This window comes from Oscarella lobularis, chromosome 19, assembly GCF_947507565.1.
Source record: "Oscarella lobularis chromosome 19, ooOscLobu1.1, whole genome shotgun sequence".
Classification (NCBI taxonomy): Eukaryota; Metazoa; Porifera; class Homoscleromorpha; order Homosclerophorida; family Oscarellidae; genus Oscarella; species Oscarella lobularis.
In genome coordinates, this window is record NC_089193.1 from 846,565 (window position 1) to 864,464 (window position 17,900).

At 46.4% G+C, this 17,900-nt stretch overlaps 1 protein-coding gene and 1 pseudogene across 11 annotated transcripts; one reads left to right on the forward strand and one right to left on the reverse strand.

The window, feature by feature from the left end:
- Positions 1–1,074: 1,074 nt before the first annotated feature.
- Positions 1,075–11,876, forward strand: LOC136198788 (neurogenic locus Notch protein-like). 11 transcript variants are annotated; one of them, XM_065988827.1, is made up of 16 exons: positions 1,075–1,100; positions 1,147–1,248; positions 1,291–1,360; positions 1,407–1,526; positions 1,566–1,675; positions 1,763–2,197; positions 2,255–2,977; positions 3,033–3,136; positions 3,238–3,256; positions 3,311–3,346; positions 3,393–3,469; positions 3,674–10,984; positions 11,032–11,183; positions 11,244–11,302; positions 11,350–11,433; positions 11,493–11,876. In XM_065988827.1, exons 8-16 carry the CDS (start codon positions 3,043–3,045, stop codon positions 11,764–11,766), a joined length of 8,106 nt encoding a protein of 2,701 aa, XP_065844899.1. In that variant the 5' UTR covers positions 1,075–1,100; positions 1,147–1,248; positions 1,291–1,360; positions 1,407–1,526; positions 1,566–1,675; positions 1,763–2,197; positions 2,255–2,977; positions 3,033–3,042; the 3' UTR covers positions 11,767–11,876. The 11 variants fall into 11 exon arrangements, with proteins under 11 accessions (XP_065844899.1, XP_065844893.1, XP_065844897.1 ...); XM_065988821.1 differs by having other exon boundaries at positions 1,574–2,197; positions 2,255–2,379; positions 2,448–2,977; XM_065988825.1 differs by having other exon boundaries at positions 1,574–2,197; positions 2,255–2,308; positions 2,380–2,977.
- A 2,081-nt stretch (positions 11,877–13,957) lies between these two features.
- On the reverse strand, positions 13,958–17,857 carry LOC136198443 (uncharacterized; annotated as a pseudogene).
- Between the last annotated feature and the right edge of the window lie 43 nt (positions 17,858–17,900).

Consider the following 17,900-nt stretch of genomic DNA (forward strand, 5'->3'; position numbering starts at 1 on the left):
TAAAACCCGGACACCGCTATATCTTCGCGAGAACAGCATCAAAAAATGTACTTCGACCTTTTTCCGGGGCAAAATTTATCGCTGATTCCAATGGTGCAACTCGTTTTAGCGTAAAAGCAGCGATTACGGCGATATGCCGATTTGTGCACAGGCACTTTTTCAAACAAACCGAAGCCGTATCCACAAGCCTCTTACCTGATAACCTTTTGCTTCATATTTAACGACTTTTCAAGCATTTTGAAGTCTTTTTATAGGCATAATACACAGAAAAAAAGGAAAATGATGAGAACGACCTCCCACTTTTCAAAACATTAGAATAAAGCTTTACCTATTGATAAAAAAGCGTCAAAGTGCTACTAAAAGTCGATGGAGAGTTTTCATAGTGATACAATAGGTGCTCTAGCAAGAACAGTGGTTGGCCAAAAAATTTTGCGGTTCAACCAGAGCCTGCTTCTGGATCTGGCATTTATTGATATTTCTAAGCACCGGAAGGCGCACTGAGACGTTTTTAGTGAAGAGTTACCGTGTAAGACTAATGAATGAGCTGCTGGTTTCATGCAGTCATCATTTCTCTTTGTTTTCTGGGTGTAATGCCTATAAAAAGACTTCAAAATGCTTGAAAAGTAGTTAAATATGAAGCAAAAGGTTATTAGGTAAGAGGCTTGTTGATACGGCTTCGGTTTGTTTGAAAAAGTGCCTGTGCAAAAAATCGGTATATCGCCGTAATCGCTGCTTTTAAGCTAAAACGAGTTGCACCATTGGAATCAGCGATAAATTTGCCCCGGAGAAGGTCGAAGTACATTTTTTGATGCTGTTCTCGCGAAGATATACTTGCACTAATTCGACCTCACGTGATTTGCACTACCGGATTCAAGTGAGCATATCTCGATAACTACGTGACGGACGCCGCTCGCCCATGGCTCGATCGAAAGCTATTAGCCTTGCGATTCAGTGCATCATCAAGCCGTTTGCAAAAATGTTGTAATCTGAGCGCAGTAGGTCGATCTTCCGGGAAGTTGCCATTTTGTCCGGGATTTACCTTCACCTACGGGTTACTTGCTTACGGGCAATCGGTCGTCTAGCGATCGAAGCTGTCCAGCGTACGTTCAATCCGTTCTTCGATAGCGTAAAACGTATTGCCGCTAGTGGATGGCTAAGATGCTATCGAGAGCGCCGATGGAAAGCTCTCTGCGACTGCATGTGCATGCAGTGGCAGAATGCAGGACCAGCAGTGACGTACAGTCGCAGGTAGCGTCGAAACTCTGCTCAGTTATGTAACAACCTTTTTAGGTTCAATTTTGTACCGGAGATTGTGTTGTGCTCGAGCGTTTCGGGAACGCTGAAACTAAAAGCAGACGATGTATAATCTATGATGTAGCCTTCACGACGGGTCCGAGTTTTGTTAGATTGGTGACCCAACGAGAGCGCGAACGAACAGCAGCGTGCTCATGCCACTGCATGGTTTGCTCGGGGAAACTGGAAGGTGCAGTAGGTTCAATTACGTTATAACTCTGGGCAAAGCAATGGTACCCCGGGGCCTCAGGTAGGAATTCCAATGTAATCAGTTTTATAGGAGGATACACGACTTCATCTAAAGTTTTTCTGCGCCAGCGTTCGTGACCGTATCTTTTCTCCAATTTTCTTCCGCCTCCTTTTGTTGCTCAAGGCCAGTAAAGTTAGTTGATTGACGCCGTTGGTCGGATGACCGAAGCGGATGTTATTTATTACTGAGCTATTAGTATAAAAATGCGATACTTCGTAGGGAAACAACCATCCTATTTGTCCGGTGATGTTGGAAGACGCGCGTCTGGCAACCAAAATGACCGACGAAATGCTTGAAAGAGGAATGCTACTTTTATAGGGTTCAGTTTTCCGTCGCTCCTTACGGCAAGGCTCGCATTCGCGTTCGATTGAGTGCTGTTCGTTTGCACGAGGACGTTGATCGATGCGACGCTTTCATTCCGTGATAGCTTTTGAGAACTCTCGTTTGCCTTATCGCGGGGGGGACTTGGAGGAACGGGGGGAGACGGCAGTAACTAGATAAGGCGCGGGAATCTAAATATGGTGCGGAAACTAGACTAGACAAGGCGCGGAGACGCATGCAATCATATTAGATTTTCTTCCGATAATTGTTTTGATGTTTTCAGCGTTCCTTCCAGCACAGGTTCCTTCCAACACAGATGGAAGAACAAGAACAGTTAGTCGTAGCAAAATACTACATCTATGTAAGGGACTTCACTGGGTTATTTCCTAGGCCAGGCCCAGTTGATTGACTTGTTTGGCTCGCGCTCTGACGTTCCCAACGCACGTGAGCTTATAATACCGTAGTTCCTCGCGCCCGATGAGTTGAAAAGCGATTGCATTGACATTGATGTCAAGGTGGGCAAATTGTCTGTCAAAAGATGTCCGTGTCGCTCATACGCTGTTTTATCCGCGTAAACGGGCAGGTAGGCGTAGAATTCTTTCACGTATCATGCAGTACGCACTGTTGTGTTCGACTGCGAAGTTGCACTGTGCACTTCCTCCCTTTCAGTCGCGTCCGCGGTTAGAAGCCCCTATTTGGAGAGGCCTCCTTTTGGCAGGTTTCAGGTCGTTTATAAAATAAGATCACTTGCGGAAGTTATTTTATGATATGAAAGGGGCTCTTCTCGTACGAAATCGGTCTTTTCACAAAATAGGACAGACTTTTCTATGACACTTGGCTCAAAACTAGGTTTCAAAAGAGTCGCGAGCGACGACGTCTGCCTTCGACTGTATTTCATTGCAGTGCCCGATAGCAACTATTTGCACTTGGGTATCTTCTTAGTCAGCCTCGGTTAGCATGTAGTGTTTTTGTGTGCGTATGGATAGCACAGCTTGCTCATACCCTCATGGCTGCATGGACTCTTGATTGCCGGTAGCTGCAGGGCCGACTACGGTATACTGTACCCTTAAAACGACTGACCAAAGCCTCCGCTCGTCATTTGACGCCGTTTCGGTACGTACGTTTGCCAACTCCCTTTGCTATAATCAGTGATGACGTCTATGTGTAGATGCGCTCTGATGGTGGTATCTTGTGCTATTTTCCGGTCGGACGTTCTGTGCACCTGGTCAGTGCTCGACCGTAGACAGTTACGGACATATCCCTCTGAGGAAGGTAATTGATTACTGGAAATTAAGTTATAGTAAGAAAGTAGGCTTCCAAAAATCTTTTCACAATATGCTTTTACCACAACCTCGTTTGTTACTCCTTTCAAGGATGGGGTCAACTATGTAGGTATGAAGGATGCAATTAGTGTGAATTCGATGATCTTCAGCCGTCCCTATATAGGGCCGTAGGGTATAAGACATCCTTCAGGACGCGAACGTCAGTTCCGTCTGCTCGTTCGTCGCGTTCACATGTGTTGCTTTAGGAAAGTTTTCTTTGCTTTCGTTCTTCTATCTTTGCTACTTGTGAGCAAAGGCGTTTACAAAAGCCACGAAAGCGAGGGTATGGAGTGTACATCTTCTGTGCGTCCGTGATATATACGATTAACCCCTAATTTATCTAATAACCGGAGACTGACGCAGAAACGTTACACACAAATCTAGACTGTCTAGTCTAATAGAACCTTTGAGATTTAGCCTATGCCTGAAGTGTAAATGGTACAAGAGTTTTAAAACTTGAGATTATTTTGGTTTCTGCACTTTATAGGACCGAACTTCTGGAGCTGTTCATCGTTATCATCTGGCACGGAGATATACGATTGCATCAAGTCAAATGCTTCTTGCGCTGATAACGTGGAGAAGTACGCTAGACCGCTCTTGCGACAATCAATAAAAACACCAACAGGATTTTGGGAAGACGTCAATACCTGCATGACAAATAGCATTGTGGAAGCGCTTAAGCAGGCCAATAACCTCACGGGGTCTGAGTGCTATGAGTTCAATGAAGACATCTTTCATTTTTACAGCGAATGTCTGCACAACGCGCTATGTAGATACACGCTCACGCGAAGGGAATCAAAAGACCTCATAGATCTCTTTTTCATGTCACTAGACAACAACTATGCTCCGCCGTTTGACTGCGTCAAAACTCCCTGCATCCACGGCACTTGCGTTTCGGTTAAGGAAGGATGCGACAACTTTTGCGAATGCGACAGAGGCTTTCAAGGACAATTGTGCGACATTGAGGTCATTGAATGCGATTCAGAGCCCTGTCAAAATGGAGGTCTCTGTCTAGAAGCCATCGGTTCTTACACGTGTGACTGCAGTAGAACTGGCTACACTGGTGGGAATTGCGAGACTGAAATACTCGAATGTTCGTCAGACCCTTGTCAAAATGGGGGTGTCTGTGAAGAAGCCATTAGCTCTTACTCGTGTGACTGCAGAGGAACTGGCTTCACTGGTGAGAATTGCGAGACTGAAATACTCGAATGTTCGTCAGACCCTTGTCAAAATGGGGGTGTCTGTGAAGAAGACATTAGGTCTTACTCGTGTGACTGCAGAGGAACTGGCTTCACTGGTGAGAATTGCGAGACTGAAATACTCGAATGTTCGTCAGACCCTTGTCAAAATGGGGGTGTCTGTGAAGAAGCCATTAGCTCTTACTCGTGTGACTGCACTGGAACTGGCTTCACTGGTGAGAATTGCGAGATTGAAATACTCGAATGTTCGTCAGACCCTTGTCAAAATGGGGGTGTCTGTGAAGAAGCCATTAGGTCTTACTCGTGTGACTGCAGAGGAACTGGGTTCACTGGTGAGAATTGCGAGACTGAAATACTCGAATGTTCGTCAGACCCTTGTCAAAATGGGGGTGTCTGTGAAGAAGCCATTAGCTCTTACTCGTGTGACTGCACTGGAACTGGCTTCACTGGTGAGAATTGCGAGATTGAAATACTCGAATGTTCGTCAGACCCTTGTCAAAATGGGGGTGTCTGTGAAGAAGCAATTAGCTCTTACTCGTGTGACTGCAGAGGAACTGGGTTCACTGGTGAGAATTGCGAGACTGAAATACTCGAATGTTCGTCAGACCCTTGTCAAAATGGGGGTGTCTGTGAAGAAGCCATTAGCTCTTACTCGTGTGACTGCAGAGGAACTGGCTTCACTGGTGAGAATTGCGAGACTGAAATACTCGAATGTTCGTCAGACCCTTGTCAAAATGGGGGTGTCTGTGAAGAAGACATTAGGTCTTACTCGTGTGACTGCAGAGGAACTGGCTTCACTGGTGAGAATTGCGAGACTGAAATACTCGAATGTTCGTCAGACCCTTGTCAAAATGGGGGTGTCTGTGAAGAAGCCATTAGCTCTTACTCGTGTGACTGCACTGGAACTGGCTTCACTGGTGAGAATTGCGAGATTGAAATACTCGAATGTTCGTCAGACCCTTGTCAAAATGGGGGTGTCTGTGAAGAAGCCATTAGGTCTTACTCGTGTGACTGCAGAGGAACTGGGTTCACTGGTGAGAATTGCGAGACTGAAATACTCGAATGTTCGTCAGACCCTTGTCAAAATGGGGGTGTCTGTGAAGAAGCCATTAGCTCTTACTCGTGTGACTGCACTGGAACTGGCTTCACTGGTGAGAATTGCGAGATTGAAATACTCGAATGTTCGTCAGACCCTTGTCAAAATGGGGGTGTCTGTGAAGAAGCAATTAGCTCTTACTCGTGTGACTGCAGAGGAACTGGGTTCACTGGTGAGAATTGCGAGACTGAAATACTCGAATGTTCGTCAGACCCTTGTCAAAATGGGGGTGTCTGTGAAGAAGCTATTAGCTCTTACTCGTGTGACTGCAGAGGAACTGGGTTCACTGGTGAGAATTGCGAGACTGAAATACTCGAATGTTCGTCAGACCCTTGTCAAAATGGGGGTGTCTGTGAAGAAGCTATTAGCTCTTACTCGTGTGACTGCAGAGGAACTGGGTTCACTGGTGAGAATTGCGAGACTGAAATACTCGAATGTTCGTCAGACCCTTGTCAAAATGGGGGTGCCTGTGAAGAAGCCATTAGCTCTTACTCGTGTGACTGCAGAGGAACTGGGTTCACTGGTGAGAATTGCGAGATTGAAATACTCGAATGTTCGTCAGACCCTTGTCAAAATGGGGGTGTCTGTGAAGAAGCCATTAGCTCTTACTCGTGTGACTGCACTGGAACTGGCTTCACTGGTGAGAATTGCGAGATTGAAATACTCGAATGTTCGTCAGACCCTTGTCAAAATGGGGGTGTCTGTGAAGAAGCAATTAGCTCTTACTCGTGTGACTGCACTGGAACTGGCTTCACTGGTGAGAATTGCGAGATTGAAATACTCGAATGTTCGTCAGACCCTTGTCAAAATGGGGGTGTCTGTGAAGAAGCAATTAGCTCTTACTCGTGTGACTGCAGAGGAACTGGCTTCACTGGTGAGAATTGCGAGATTGAATTTCTCGAATGTTCGTCAGACCCTTGTCAGAATGGGGGTGTCTGTGAAGAAGCAATTAGCTCTTACTCGTGTGACTGCACTGGAACTGGCTTCACTGGTGAGAATTGCGAGACTGAAATACTCGAATGTTCGTCATACCCTTGTCAAAATGGGGGCGTCTGTGAAGAAGCAATTAGGTCTTACTCGTGTGACTGCAGAGGAACTGGCTTCACTGGTGAGAATTGCGAGACTGAAATACTCGAATGTTCGTCAGACCCTTGTCAAAATGGGGGGGTCTGTGAAGAAGCCATTAGCTCTTACTCGTGTGACTGCAGAGGAACTGGCTTCACTGGTGAGAATTGCGAGATTGAAATACTCGAATGTTCGTCAGACCCTTGTCAAAATGGGGGTGTCTGTGAAGAAGCAATTAGCTCTTACTCGTGTGACTGCACTGGAACTGGCTTCACTGGTGGGAATTGCGAGACTGAAATACTCGAATGTTCGTCATACCCTTGTCAAAATGGGGGTGTCTGTGAAGAAGCAATTAGCTCTTACTCGTGTGACTGCAGAGGAGCTGGGTTCACTGGTGAGAATTGCGAGACTGAAATACTCGAATGTTCGTCAGATCCTTGTCAAAATGGGGGTGTCTGTGAAGAAGCAATTAGCTCTTACTCGTGTGACTGCACAGGAACTGGGTTCACTGGTGAGATTTGCGAGACTGAAATACTCGAATGTTCGTCAGAGCCTTGTCAAAATGGGGGTGTCTGTGAAGAAGCTATTAACTCTTTCTCGTGTGACTGCACTGGAACTGGGTTCACTGGTGAGAATTGCGAGACTGAAATACTCGAATGTTCGTCATACCCTTGTCAAAATGGGGGTGTCTGTGAAGAAGCTATTAGCTCTTACTCGTGTGACTGCAGAGGAACTGGGTTCACTGGTGAGAATTGCGAGACTGAAATACTCGAATGTTCGTCAGACCCTTGTCAAAATGGGGGTGTCTGTGAAGAAGCAATTAGCTCTTACTCGTGTGACTGCACAGGAACTGGGTTCACTGGTGAGATTTGCGAGACTGAAATACTCGAATGTTCGTCAGAGCCTTGTCAAAATGGGGGTGTCTGTGAAGAAGCTATTAACTCTTTCTCGTGTGACTGCACTGGAACTGGGTTCACTGGTGAGAATTGCGAGACTGAAATACTCGAATGTTCGTCATACCCTTGTCAAAATGGGGGTGTCTGTGAGGAAGCTATTAGCTCTTACTCGTGTGACTGCAGAGGAACTGGGTTCACTGGTGAGAATTGCGAGACTGAAATACTCGAATGTTCGTCAGACCCTTGTCAAAATGGGGGTGTCTGTGAAGAAGCCATTAGCTCTTACTCGTGTGACTGCAGAGGAACTGGGTTCACTGGTGAGAATTGCGAGACTGAAATACTCGAATGTTCGTCAGACCCTTGTCAAAATGGGGGTGTCTGTGAAGAAGCCATTAGCTCTTACTCGTGTGACTGCACTGGAACTGGCTTCACTGGTGAGAATTGCGAGACTGAAATACTCGAATGTTCGTCAGACCCTTGTCAAAATGGGGGTGTCTGTGAAGAAGCCATTAGGTCTTACTCGTGTGACTGCAGAGGAACTGGCTTCACTGGTGAGAATTGCGAGAGTGAAATACTCGAATGTTCGTCATACCCTTGTCAAAATGGGGGTGTCTGTGAAGAAGCTATTAGCTCTTACTCGTGTGACTGCAGAGGAACTGGGTTCACTGGTGAGAATTGCGAGACTGAAATACTCGAATGTTCGTCAGACCCTTGTCAAAATGGGGGTGTCTGTGAAGAAGCCATTAGCTCTTACTCGTGTGACTGCAGAGGAACTGGGTTCACTGGTGAGAATTGCGAGACTGAAATACTCGAATGTTCGTCAGACCCTTGTCAAAATGGGGGTGTCTGTGAAGAAGCCATTAGCTCTTACTCGTGTGACTGCACTGGAACTGGCTTCACTGGTGAGAATTGCGAGACTGAAATACTCGAATGTTCGTCAGACCCTTGTCAAAATGGGGGTGTCTGTGAAGAAGCCATTAGGTCTTACTCGTGTGACTGCAGAGGAACTGGCTTCACTGGTGAGAATTGCGAGAGTGAAATACTCGAATGTTCGTCAGACCCTTGTCAAAATGGGGGTGTCTGTGAAGAAGCCATTAGCTCTTACTCGTGTGACTGCAGAAGAACTGGCTTCACTGGTGAGAATTGCGAGATTGAAATACTCGAATGTTCGTCAGACCCTTGTCAAAATGGGGGTGTCTGTGAAGAAGCTATTAACTCTTTCTCGTGTGACTGCACTGGAACTGGGTTCACTGGTGAGAATTGCGAGATTGAAATACTCGAATGTTCGTCAGACCCTTGTCAAAATGGGGGTGTCTGTGAAGAAGCCATTAGTTCTTACTCGTGTGACTGCAGAGGAACTGGCTTCACTGGTGAGAATTGCGAGACTGAAATACTCGAATGTTCGTCAGACCCTTGTCAAAATGGGGGTGTCTGTGAAGAAGCCATTAGCTCTTACTCGTGTGACTGCAGAGGAACTGGGTTCACTGGTGAGAATTGCGAGACTGAAATACTCGAATGTTCGTCAGACCCTTGTCAAAATGGGGGTGTCTGTGAAGAAGCCATTAGCTCCTACACCTGTGACTGCACTGCAACTGGCTATACTGGTGAGAATTGTGAAACTGAAATACTCGAATGCCAGTCCGATCCCTGTCAAAATGGTGGTGTCTGCCTTGACGAAATCGGAAGCTTTTCTTGCGAATGCGGAGGAACTGGCTTTCTGGGCGATCGCTGTCATATTGAAGTCGACGAATGCGTGTCTTATCCTTGCCAAAACGGTGGAAGTTGCGTCGACAAAATCAACGATTACCGATGTCTGTGCGGCGATTCCGGTTATGCAGGCAGGAATTGTGAAGTTAACGTTGATGACTGTGAAGGCAATCCGTGCCCTTCTAGCAGAATCTGTGTCGACGGTGTCAACAGTTACCATTGCGTTTGCCCTCCATTTACTACTGGGCGTGCCTGCGAAATTCTGATAACGACTGGTCTGTTTCACGTCAGGGAGTCCAGATGCGACGTTCAATTTCGTGACAGGGACTTCGTTTCCGAAGAGGAGATAATCGAACTGACTTTTGACGTTTTCTCTGAAAACGGCATGGTGTTTTTCGTTTCAGGGCAAACCTTCGATTTTATCGCTCTGGAAGTCGTAGATTGGAGGCTGAAGTACACCCTCCATCTCGGTTCGGGCCTTCTGTCATTGGTCAGTCCCGCGGAACTGTACGCCGGACAAATCGTCACCGTCAAGCTGATACGAGAACGTCGTCTGGTCAGTCTGGTCGTCGACGGCGTCGTTGTTTCGAGCGAGATGGCTCCTGAGGGCAATACACTTATCAACGTCGGAAATCGGTTCTTTCTCGGCGGTGGCGTTGAAACGTGTGAAACGGAAGTGAGATCGAAGTACAACTTGCCGCTTGACAGTTTCAACGGGTGCATCTACTCGGTGTCAATCAACGGGGAGCACAAAGACTATCTAGATCCGACGATTAGTACGTGTCACTTGCTCGATCAGTGCCAGGACAATCCTTGTCTTTCGAAACCTTGTCTGCACAACGGCGTTTGCGAGCTCCAAGGTGGCGACTTCATCTGTCACTGTCTCCCCGGTCGAAGCGGCGATATCTGCCAAGTCATCGAAGATCCTTGCGTTTCATCTCCTTGTCTCTACGGCGGAACGTGCGTTGCCGCTAATAACAGCCAAGGTTTTTCGTGTGAGTGTACGGAATTGTTCACCGGATCGGTGTGCGAAGACGTCCTGTTTACCTCTCAAGACAGTCTAGAGTACGTCGCCACTTCTTATACAGCGTGGAATATTACGCCCAAAGAAGTTCTTCTCGACACGAATCTTACGTTCTACGTCTATCCTCACGGCCAGCCTTACTCCAACGGCATTCTGCTATACATTAATGGTAGTTCTGGTGCTTACTTTGCCGTGGCTATTGAAGACAGCGTTCTGAAAGTCGTCTCAAACCTTTGCTGCGGTCCGGACGTCATTACGATGAGAGACCCTCTCGTCCAGAATACGTTCTCCAAGATAACAATCACTCGAAGTGGTACAATTATTACGTTGTCCGTTCCCGGCCTCAGATCGGTAAACGGAATAGTTCCTGTTCTTGAGGATTTCAGGAGAGATTTCACTGCTCACGAGACCTTATACGTTGGAGGATTGGTGCCGCCGGGGGCATACGCGGACCTTCCAGTCTTTTTTGAAGGATTTGACAACGGATTCTTCGGCTGCATTTCTGACGTGCATCTGAACGGAGAGGTACTCGATGATCTCGTCGAAATGCATAACATTCACGAATGCCGCATCGATTATTGCTCCTCCTACCCTTGCCACAACGGCGGCGAGTGCACGTCGCGCGGCTTCGGTCTAGTATGCCATTGTCTGCCGGACTTTACTGGCGAATTCTGCGAGCATTCGATTTACGATTCTTGTGCGGCAAATGCTCACCGGTGCGACGAAGGCAGCACTTGCATCTACAACGATGCGGAAATGACGTATGAATGTCTTTGCCCTATCTTCAAAGGAGGGCAATACTGCAACGAAAGTATACATCGATCTCCTCATTAATTTTCAGCTAATTTTTGGTTTCAGGTGTGCCATTTGACGTTCCCCTGTTTTCCGGAAATAGTTACATTGCCTATGCCGTTCTTTTCTTGTTTGCGTTTCCAACTGCGCCCAACAGTTTTGAATTTGACTTGTCGGCTACGGATGGTGACGGCTTGCTCCTTGCTGTAAATCCTTTTGTAAGTTCTATGGCAAGGGTTTCTCGATCAAGCAAGTGTCTTACGTTGTTTTATGTTTAGCTTATGGGCACTAGAGACTATCTCTCCATTGGACTCACGAACGGTCACGTTGAACTCAGGTAAAGTACTGGTGGTAATTTATTTTCTATTTAAACTATGTTTTTAGGTTCAATTTGGGTACCGGAGATTGTGTTGTTGAGAACCATCTGGTTAATGTAACAAATTCCTCTGTTCACGTGATTATCACCAGGTAAACTATAATATTCTTCTGTCGCTATATTTTGCCGCTATTTTGGCCTTGTTCTGAAGAAATGGTAAAGAAGGTGTTGTCACTGTTGACGGTCAATCCGTTAGCGGCTCCTCGCCTGGATCGGCATTGGGATTGAATATCAATCGAAGAGAGGATATGTTCCTTGGGGGTATTCCAATTTCTACTTCTGGTCTTGACGAATATTCGGATGCACTGAATGGTGCATACTTGAAGGGTTTGAGCGGTTGCCTCAGTGGCCTCAATATCAATAATTTTCCCAGCAACTTCGACTTTTTTGCGGTGGAGGGAGCAAATATCAAGAGGTGCGAATGAGTGCTACAACACTAACATAAACACGCTCGACTTTCTTTGCTTTCACTATCGTCCTGTAGCCGCAGCGCGAATATTACATGTAGCCGCGCGCTAAAATCTTGTACCTATCTCACTTTTAGTCAGGTGACCTGACCCTTCACGTGACCCGGGGAGAAGGGTCAGGTCAAACGCCCTATGTCTAACTGTTGCCGCCGCACTGTACAGTGCGGCCCAATCACAGGCCGAGACCTCTGTGACGTCGTTATCAAATTAATTACGTAGTACTCGCTGGCACGCGATCTCTGAGCCTCGAAAGAAGGGACCTTTATCGAACGCGGCGATAGAAAAAGCAATCGACTTCTCAGCTGCGAAGCTTCTCATCGAAAACGTCTATCCCGACGATCGACGATTACCTTCCAAATATCAAGCTCGCTGCGCGTCGACGAAGGTTCAAAAGTCGACGTACGTGCATTCGCCGCAGCCTAGATACAACTCCAAAGCCATGTATCGTGTGCTGGTCGACCGTGTGGTCAATTACGTCACAATCAAGCTAAGTGGATAATTGGGGCTTCCGCATTCCTACGGCAACACTTCGACATAGGCGTTTGACCTGACCCTTCTCCTCGGGTCACGTGAAGGGTCAGGTCACCTGACTATCTCACTTTATCGTTCGTCCACTATTCTATTAAAATCCCGGATAGTAAGCAAATGCGTATGGTCGCTTATGCTTTGCTTCTTTGCGGCGCTGCTGCTTCCTCAAGCATTTTGGGTCTTCTAAAACTGAATGCGGACGATGTAGTATTCACGACGAGTCCGAGCTTCCGACTTTCGTTAGCTTCAACTTCGATATTGGTGGCCTAACGGGACTCCCGCGTGGACGAACAGCAGCGTGCTCATAGTCAATCTGACAAACCCTCTTCTGGTGTATTTGACTAGTCAGTTCTCGCCCGCGGTCACCTTCGCATCTAGTAAGTCGAGTCAATGTGAGAATTCTTGATGTGACCTATCAGAGCGCTACGTGATTCAACTCACCGGTCCTCGTATTGGAGTACTGTATTTCTTTTTAGGGAGGCACTGACGAAGATCGTATCTAGTTTCTGGTACAGGCTTCCTTTAGCCTGGAGGCCAAACCCTCCCCAGCGAAGGGTCTGGCCTCCAGACTAGGCTTCCTTTTGTGATGGTTGAGTTTTTGACATTGGTGAGTCTCACCAAAGTTGCGTTGACGTATGCCGGGATACCTCTCTGGTATTGTCGTTTTACACCTAGATGTTGGAATTGACTATTTCGTCAAATATTAATTAACGAGTCCTTTGCTGCCTGTGCAAATCAAGCAAGTGTTGCCGGTGTGTTTTTCGCGATATGGAATAGCCTTTTCTGTAGGGTTTGCCTGGAGAAATTGTAGACGCTTTTTGAATCTCAATGCGACAGAATCAATTGAAATATCTCTCACCGTAAAGATATTCTTAATTAGGAAACGGGAGTAAATGGCTTCTTCTTTGTCTAGGGCATTGCTTCTGGTCTAAGAGAAGAGGTACGATGCAACGTTCATGCTTATTTTGCATGACTTGGTTATGCAGTTTCATCTGACTACAGGTGAAGAAGGAAACTACAGGTCACAGGAAACGATGCTCAACAGAAATTTGCTACAGATTAGGGTCAGCTTGCAATAATTGTTTGCCTAAAATCTACGACGTATTTTAGGATGGAAAACTGCCTTATTTATCAGGGATGAATGTTACTGGTGATACGCCTTTGGTTGCTCAGCCAATGTCTTATAGCTTTGCGCTTTACAAGAGTGCAGCTGCAAAGGCGTGCATGTAGATTTATTTGACCATAGATGCTTTGACAATTTGTATGATTTTTATGTGACGCCCGTTTTTGACTCTATAGTATAGCACGCTACTTGGTCTCTCTTTACCTCTCGGCAGAGCCTCTGATAGCTCTGCGACGTATCACGAATGTAAGGAAGGCTACGTCAGCGACTGCCCAGGTTCAAGCGAGCCAGGAGGAGGAGGAAAGAGAAACTCGAGCTCCAATTCACGTGAGTGCAATCCGAAGGGACTCCACCTCACGAGCCGAGAAGAACGAAATTAAGAAAAGCTCCAGCGAACGACAGAAGAAGCGAAAGTGACGGGCGGCCGGGGAGAACCGCGGAAAACATGCGGACCGTCTATGGACGCCGAGGAGAATGAGAGCCAGACTGGAGCGGAACTCTTTTTTAAAAATAGAAGCAGAGTTGCATAGGGGAGACAATAAAGATGCTGCTGAAACTGGGTGACGTCAAATAAAATGTACGTCGTATGAGAACGAGCAGCTAATTCTGGTTTCTGATGATTTCTTAGTCTTTCTTTCTTTCTTTCTTTCTTTCTTTCTTCTTAGCTAGTTCTCGCGAGGCTCTCCATAACTGAGTCTGATTCGGCTAGCAGCAATTGAACAGCAAGCTGGACTGCTGGTGAAAAGGTACTGTATGTAGCGGGAGGCGAAATTCTTAGATCTTATGACCGTATCTCAGCTGAAATACTAGTCCTTGAATCAAAGAGTCGATGTTATGTTAGTTATGACTTATTTGCCCTTTGCGACAAACTAAAAGGTCAATGTATGGACGGTATCACATGCTGGTTGATATGATTACACGATAAACGGTAAGATCCAGACGCTGCTATCTATTAATTCACGTTGTCATTCTACTTTCCAACTCCTAAGCCTACCAAAAGCGCATGGTGCGTGGACAGGTGCCAGGATGTGTGAACTTGCAAAGCTTTGGATGTCACTCTGAGATACAATATCACATGCAGAGCCGCCTCATTTGTTTTCACAACGATCTTGCTCTGCGATTGGTGTGCAGTAGGTTTTGTGTTGTTTCCACCCTATTGTCTGGCATTCTTTGCTGCAGAACCATTCTCTCTTGCATCTCGCACAGATTTTGAGATGAGTTTTTTTCCGGCAACTGAAGCATTTCGTTTTAGGTGAAATTGCGTCTTCTTTTGGTATGTAACCGCTTCCTTCTTTACCCAACTCCCTCTGAAACGCATATTTGCTCGCAGCAGGTCCGCCAACTTCATGCCGAGGCTTCTCGTTCGAATAAAGGAGACTCAGAAAACTTCTAATCATCGAAACGTTTCCCAGACGTTTAGAATCTCTCTTGGCCAAACGCCTTGAATTTTTCTCAAGCTGTTGCGTCAGAAACGCAATTTCTTCGTTTGTGCTCTGAAGCGAAAAGACTCGTGTGGACGGCGAACTGCGTACGTGGGCGACGAATCGTTCAACTTCAGGCGTCGTTTCCTCTTCCGAGGTCAAATACCAGACTTCAATAAGTGGAATTCCTCTTCGACTCATCCATAGTTTCGGCACGTAGGCGGCAATTCGTTTTTCTTGGGATCTGATATTATAGGCCGTATATCTTTCATTTTGAATCTTGCAGATGCCTTTCTCGGCCAGGCCAATGTCTATGAAAGGGAGAAATAACTTTACTATCGTACGACGAACGTTGCTGTAGAAGTTGCGAGGAGTTAGATCTGACATAGCTGGGCCTGGACTGAAGGGCCTATTAGCTGGCCATCCTTTGGGTTGTCTAAGTCAATTGATTCTCGCCTGACGCCTTGTGTGATTTTGGCAATTGTAACAACAGCGGAGCGCTCGTCGCCAGATGCTATCCACTTCTTGCAGCTTTTTTCTTGAATTTTGCAGAAATTAGGTAAGGTAACTGCCAAGGGTTCGTTTCTCATTTCTGGGGAGTCAACAGTAACAATTATTTCGCAGGGACTTCTACCAGCTTTCACGACCACATCGACACCAGATTGTACTATCGATGACAGTGTTATTACAACGTCAAAGTAGTTTTCCATTTCGTGTACTCTTCCTATAGCCAATGACTTCGATCTGTTGCTACCTTTACCAGGGGGCTCTCTAAAGAGAGACAGCAGTTTGCTCTCTTTAGAATCATCGAGTCGCATTTTGAATCCTGACAATCTCAACGGCTCAAACACAAGTAAGCCGGTTTCCAGCGCAAACAGCAGAAGACTGTACGGACTCTTTGGATAGACCATTCCTTTTGGGAGGCTAACTTCGACTTCTTTGCACGGAGGTATGATTTTAAAGCTGTCAATAAACTGTACTCTGTGAAAGTTTTGTTGAATCCAGCGTCGAAGGTTCGATTGCTCGTACAGCAATTGAATTTCGTTAATTTTGTCGTAATCACGTTGCGTGAAGCTGTGTACAAGAATACCAGCCACGATTGGACATGAATGAAAAATCGGCGACTGCATGAAGGACGTTTGCTGAAGAAAGTCGAAGTAGACGCACATTTCCTCTGCTGACGTGCACTGCTGAAAGAGTTCATGCAAGACTGCATGCGGTTGCCACTCGGCCGGGCAAAGCTGAAGAGCAACATTCTGCACTTCAAATCGAAAACAACGATATTTCTCGTTTGATTCCACTTGTCCATAGAGATGCTGGAATAGCTTCTTAGGGCAGGTGAGCTGCTGTGTCATGTTAATCAATAGCAAAAACATTCCCGGTATGGTGTTGAGTAAGGGATTGGGATAGAAGCCGCTGAACGTGTCAAAGTCAATAACTTTTTGTTGGTACATTGTAGACAACAAAGATAGCACGTTGTCAATCATTTTCCTAAAAAGACAATTGGATTTCTGAGAAACGAGACTAATTTTGCACGGACGGCTGCCGGAGGGTAGAATACTCTTCCACTTGAGTTTTATTCCTGTCAAATACCTCTTTCTTTTATAGACGCCGAGTTCTGTTCGAAAGTCCAAACATCCTTCAAAGGGAAGGTGACACTGAACTTTTAAAGTAGTTGGCAGAATTGAATATGGTATTGGAAGGGGATTTTTCAGGAATTCGTCAGCGCTGCAATACGACGTCTGAGCTTTCATGGTTTCTGTCCAGAGAGTGCAACACGGTTCTTCCCTTTTGAGACGAGGCACGGCAATGGTTAGAAGTCCAAGTAGACCAGTGTGGTCTAAAATGTTTGACGTGTCAATGACATCAAATTTCACTTCGGTGTCTAGGCGCGTCGCCAAGAATTCGTTGCAGTCACCTACGTCAAAAAAGACTGACACTCGCTTGCTAGAAACCTCCTTTTCAAATGCAAGGAGAAGTCGTCTAACGGTACTGTGAAGTGTCCAATAAAGCGTGTGCTCTTCTGGGCTAAAATCGGCTGCCTCTCTGACATGAAGGTACGTGATGAACGGATTCGACGTCAGTTGCGGAAACTGTTTTGACTGAGGGTCACGCAGGGTAGGATTTATATTTCTTTTCGCTTTGATTGCAGTGGCGGCTGTGCCTGGACGCACCATGGTTCCGTAGTGCAGATAGTGAGCCATTTCATCTTCCGTACTTGGAAATGTTGTCAAGTCCGTCGCGTAGAAAGACAACTCCAAAGACATCTGCGGCGACTTTTCTTGTCCAGGTATTCCCCACGGATGACCCATTCGTCTACTTACATTAGCTCTGTAGGTAGATGCTGATTCAAGGCTGGCCTCTGTGGTCAGCCAAATGGCCCACGTTCGCTTTATCTGCCAAAGACCGTTCGAATCGGTAACGGTCATGAAGCATTCGTCTGACCCTGTGAACTCATTCAAGAGCTTTGTCAAGATAATGTCAAGCATCTGTCTGTGTTCATCCGTTAGAGCCAAATCAGCCCAAACACTTAGAAACAGGTCAGTGTGAGAGTTGATTGCATTTACACCCTTTTCTGACGGTGTTTGAGCTGCCAGGCTCAGCAGAAGTATATCTTTGGCAATAATGGCTGGATTGAAGTCGTTGACCCAGAATCGGAGCCTTCTCTTGTCGCCAAGTTTCATTCGCTGGTACGTCGTGTAGAGAATGTTTCGGACATCGCCAGCGGCGAGAAGGCAGACGTCAAAATGATCTGACTTCGTCCGTGTCGCTCTAACCGGAATATCTTCGCACATGTCGAACGCCGCAGAATTCGCTATGGGATAGAAAAAAGATTGTTTGATGTCCGTGAGTACATTTCTCGACTGATTGAGGAAGCGATTGAGGACAGACCGTCTCGTCGACGACATGATTCCACAATCATGTGACTGCGGTTACCATGCAGAAGATCCACCTGTGTCACGTGAACGATGAAAGGAGTTGCCAGCGGATCCGTGGTTCGGCTTAATTCGTCTCGATCA

What these genes read in the sequence shown, in the direction of transcription:
- LOC136198788 (XM_065988822.1), top strand. Translation starts at nt 3,043, where the DNA reads ATGGTGGTATCTTGTGCTATTTTCCGGTCGGACGTTCTGTGCACCTGG. An exon ending in TCCTTGCTGTAAATCCTTTT is followed by an intron (nt 11,184 to 11,243) that starts GTAAGTTCTATG and finishes TTTTATGTTTAG; the next exon opens with CTTATGGGCACTAGAGACTA. An exon ending in AACGGTCACGTTGAACTCAG is followed by an intron (nt 11,303 to 11,349) that starts GTAAAGTACTGG and finishes CTATGTTTTTAG; the next exon opens with GTTCAATTTGGGTACCGGAG.